The following is a 4,426-nucleotide window of genomic DNA, read 5'->3' as shown; positions in this document are numbered from 1 at the left end:
TTTAGAATTTGTGATTGGATCTGAGATGTATTTTGGTTTGTCTGTGATGTATTCACGTGATGTATTTGCGATGATTTTTTTAGAACTTGTGATGTAATTTTTTAGAATTTGTGATGTATTTTGAGATGATCGATTTGAAGATTTGGAGATTTCTTTTGTTCTGTGATCTATGATGATCTATTTGGGGATGATGTGGAGATGGAGTAAAATCAATATTCAATATTAAAAACAATTAAAAAAAGTAGTAACCAGTCCTGGCCTGGCTACACTGGGACTAAAGATGTATCTTTAGTCCCGAGTATTTGAACTGGGACTAAAGATCTTTAGTCCCGAGTATTTGAACTGGGACTAAAGACCGCCATCTTTAGTCTCGGATTCTCCCACCCGATTCGCTACCCGGGAGTAAAGGGGTTGCGAACTGGGAGAGAAGAGGGTTTCTCCAGTAGTGGTACATACTGGTGTAGCCATACAGCTGAGTATGTAAGGCAACTGCGAGGGGGCGACCTACCATGCAACTGACTGCACGCGAGTGCAGGCTCGAGGTGAGTCCATCCCCTATAGCATATGTACTTCATATATACTTTATATACGTATAAACTTTGTATACACACCTATAAAAAAAATTTGTATATGTATAAAGTTTTTATGCGTACGCACACAAACTTTATACATACAGGTATAAAGTTTGTATATATACGTACATATATGAATAGAATATTCCATGGGCCAAGAAATTGGAAAATCGAGAAATTTTGTAGAAATTTTCAAAATTTTGAACACTGCTAGCGTGTGGCCCAGCTTACGAGTTACGACACGAGTAGCTAACCTTATCACAGCGACTATCACCAGCCACAGAGTGGTCTACGCATGCAGAGATATATCTTTCTTCTCTCCCAGGTTAGGTCAATTCATGCACAACTTTCTCAAAGCGATCGAAGTGGCTTTTTATTTTGTCTGACGACGAAACTGACGAGACGGCCGGGCCAATCAGCCTCCCCTGCCCGCATGCCGGCCACGCACTAACTCCCATCGTTTGCCGGCCGCAATTTGCCGGTGAAATCACCGCACGCTCGGCTCGGCGACGACGATGGCCGGGGATCCACTCGGGATGCTGCTTTTTTTTTTCGCTAAAGGCGACGCGGATCTCGCGTAATCTTTTGCTCGGCTTGCTGTGATTGACACGGTGTCTACCTGGCACCTCTCGCTGCCACTGATTAGCATTACAAGTGTGGTTAGTACTAGTACTAGAGCTTTTGTTTCCGTTAATTAGTGTAGCGTGAGCAAGGTATGAGGAGAAGTGTGGTTTGACCCGGGAGGGTGATCGCAAGGGGTCAACTCTTAGGTTGGGAGTATTTATCACTTTATCAGGGTTGAGAAATCGTCGAAAGTAGTGGTGTTTGAATCTTCTAAAGATGAAGATGAAGATAAAGATCGAGTGTTTCACGCAAAACGATATGGTAATAATATGTGATTAATTGAGTTTTAATTATTACAAACATGAAAAATCGATTAATCTGATATTTTAGAGCAACTTTCATATAGAAAGTTTTCACACAAAACACATTTGTTTTGGATACTCGTGGCACGATTTTCAAACTGCTAAACGGTGCGTTTTGTGTGAAAACTTTTTATATAAAGATAGAGGTAATCTTATCATCATTAAGAAGATATATACATGGTTGTACCATATTTTTTTCTACTGTAAAACTTTGCATCTCCAGATAGTAAGGTTTCTCGAGGTATTAAAATTTTTAGGGTGAAATTTCGGTACCTACATATAAATAATGCAAGCATAATATCGGGTTCATTAGGAGCACCAGAGTATTGAGATTAACTACGTGAAAGAGTTGGTAGTCGAATGGTGAAGGCATACTCGTGTGCAACTTGCTTGATCTTTGGTGTATCAAATTATTTTTCCTATACTTTATGCTACCATCTTTTAACTTGTTATTGGTGTTTTCAGCTAAATCAAATTGTTGAGATGAATTCTATTGTCAAAAGAAGACTGTAATTAGACGAAATTTATCTTATTAAATCACCATGCACCACCCGGCCTGAAGTGTATGGCTTAATCCTTCTCTGGTATCTTTATTTGTCCCTTCATTTCGGTCATTTTCTCATCAGTCCCTAATTCTATCAGCATCATTGTCCCCTTTCAGCTCCAACATTTTTAGTAGACCATGCAAGATTTTTTGCTTTTGACCTCTAAAATTTTCTGAAACAACGTTGTTGGTTATGCCCACTGTACTCATCGGGACAATTGATTGATGTCAATTTGGTCTGGAACTGAGCTTTCACTAGCTTTATACATGGAGTAATGCAATGACCTAATTACCTAACTAAGAGTTGCCATATTCTACTCGATGCACTCGATCCATCTCTAGCTAAGTAACCAATAATTATGATGAACTGGCGACTGATGTGAAAATTCAACTTTCAGGTAGGAAATTCAGATCAAGAGAACACAAGAATTTTCTCTGTTCCCCTACTAATGAACTACTGATAAAATTCCTACAAAAATCATGTGAAAATTTTCGTTCGGAACGGGGCTAAGTTTCAGATAGAAATCAAATTGGAATCAACATGAGCTCTCCGATGCCATTTCCTTTCTTGAGGTTAAGGGAACTATGAAATTTAAGAAAGTATTGACGGCCTTGAGGAAAATTGGACTATAAAATAATTCTAATGCCACAATGCAAATTTTTTCCTCTTTTCGTGTTGAAATTGATCTTGCTGTGAAATTTCTCCAGAAATCATGTGAATGTCCTCCTCTCGGAAAGGGAGATTAGGATTTTGAAGTTTCCAATGGTGCCATTTCGTTTCCACCGACCAACTGGAGACAGGAGTCAAAACAAATGAACATGAACTGCAAGAAGTATCATCGGCCTTGCGGCAAAATTGGACGGTCAATTAATTCTTCAATTTGCCAATTTTTGCATCAAATTTTCATCTAATTTGACTGTCTTCAAAATGAGCTAGAACTAAATCAAATCCGTATACTTGTCTCCATCCGTATCTATGCACAAATCCGAACTCTTTTTTGGCGCGGCCGCCAATGCTATCTTGACGCCGCCTTCGCCAGCGCGACCAGCCTCACCGGCGACCGCCGCCGCCGCCGCTTCTCGGCCTCCGATATCGTCTCGAGCCCCGGCGACCACGGCCGCTGCTGCCGCGCGCCCACCAGCTGCATGTAGTGCTTCCTCAGCTCCGGCGTGCTGCACAGCTGGTCGTCGGCCGCCGCCTCGCCGCCCGCCTTGCCGCCGCCCGCGACGCGGGCCACGCAGGTGATCGCCCTCTCGATGAACTCCGGGAGGACCCTGATGAGCGCCATGCCGTCGTCGCCCGTCACGTACTCGAACGGCGACGACGCGCCGCCGGCGAGGGACACCTTCGCGGCCGGGGACGGCGACAGCGACGCGAGCGACGCGGCGGTGAGCGCCTGCTGGCACGAGAACCGCGCGGCGGGGAGCACGAAGTACGTCCGCCCCGCCGCCAGCTCCTCGCCGGCCGGCAGCGCCGGGATCGGGAGGCCGATGAAGAACGAGTCGCCGGCGCAGACGAGGTGGCCGGGGAGCTCCGCCATGACGTCGCCGGCCGTCGTCGCCGCGGACGCCACCAGCTGGCTCGCCGCCCCGCCCCAGAACACCAGCCTCGCCGCCGCCGCCTCCGCCGCCGCCTCCTCGCCGTGCACGGGCGGGGAGCACAGGCACGGAGACATGCCGTTGCCCATGGATGCACTAACCACGATCTAGAATATTCTAGAAGCTTCTGGACTAGAAGCGAGGTCGCGGAAGAGGCGCTCTCTCTTCGATTTCTTTTCCACAAGATTTGAGGATTTGTTGGTGCGAAGATGTATATATAGGGGGAGCGTTGAATAAAAAAATGGAATCGTGGGGGTTGACATTTAAAAAGTCAAAAATTGGGGTTTGAATTTTTTTTTTGGTTAGTTTTACGTGGGGTTGACCAGATGGGTGTTCAAAAATCTAACCAGGTGTGTCATTAATTAATTAGTGGTGAGTCTTGTCATGTCAACGACCGATTGGAGCTTGGAATGGAAGCTTCTAGCGTTAATCGTGCTTAGTGAGTGGTTCTTCTCGTGGAAAGTAGCTTAATTAGGTGGGGGTGCTGATAATTGGGTCAAATCCCCGGGTCCATCATTAGCAAGCAGGGTTATATATACTCTTGGGCTGCGCTTGATTGTGCTATAATTGTAACCTAAAGCTAATTTAAATTTTTTAAATTTTGTTTTTTTATTAATTTTAGGTGCTCTTTTACTTTCCTTGAATAGCACAATTACATGATTTCTAGGGAAAAAAATGCTGAAAAATATAGATATGTTGTTAAAAATCAATGTTTAAAGTTTAAAATTGCTTTTGATCCAAAGCACAATCAGCGCTCAGCTTTTTTTTATATGTCAAAGTCAATA

The 4,426-nt window shown here is 44.2% G+C and overlaps 1 protein-coding gene across 1 annotated transcript; it reads right to left on the bottom strand.

Annotated features, from left to right (window-relative positions):
* Positions 1-2,881: 2,881 nt before the first annotated feature.
* LOC4338655 (uncharacterized) lies at positions 2,882-3,824 on the bottom strand. Its single transcript, XM_015783419.3, has one exon. It carries the CDS (start codon positions 3,728-3,730, stop codon positions 3,059-3,061), a length of 672 nt encoding a protein of 223 aa, XP_015638905.1. The 5' UTR covers positions 3,731-3,824; the 3' UTR covers positions 2,882-3,058.
* Between the last annotated feature and the right edge of the window lie 602 nt (positions 3,825-4,426).

The sequence above is a fragment of the Oryza sativa genome, chromosome 5 (genome assembly GCF_034140825.1).
Source record: "Oryza sativa Japonica Group chromosome 5, ASM3414082v1".
Taxonomy (NCBI): domain Eukaryota; kingdom Viridiplantae; phylum Streptophyta; class Magnoliopsida; order Poales; family Poaceae; genus Oryza; species Oryza sativa.
The sequence above is the reverse complement of the archived record's forward strand: the minus strand, read 5'-3'. Positions and strand labels throughout refer to the sequence as shown.

Excerpts from the sequence above, each read along its gene's own strand:
- LOC4338655 (XM_015783419.3), bottom strand. The coding sequence starts at position 3,730 with ATGGGCAACGGCATGTCTCCGTGCCTGTGCTCCCCGCCCGTGCACGGC.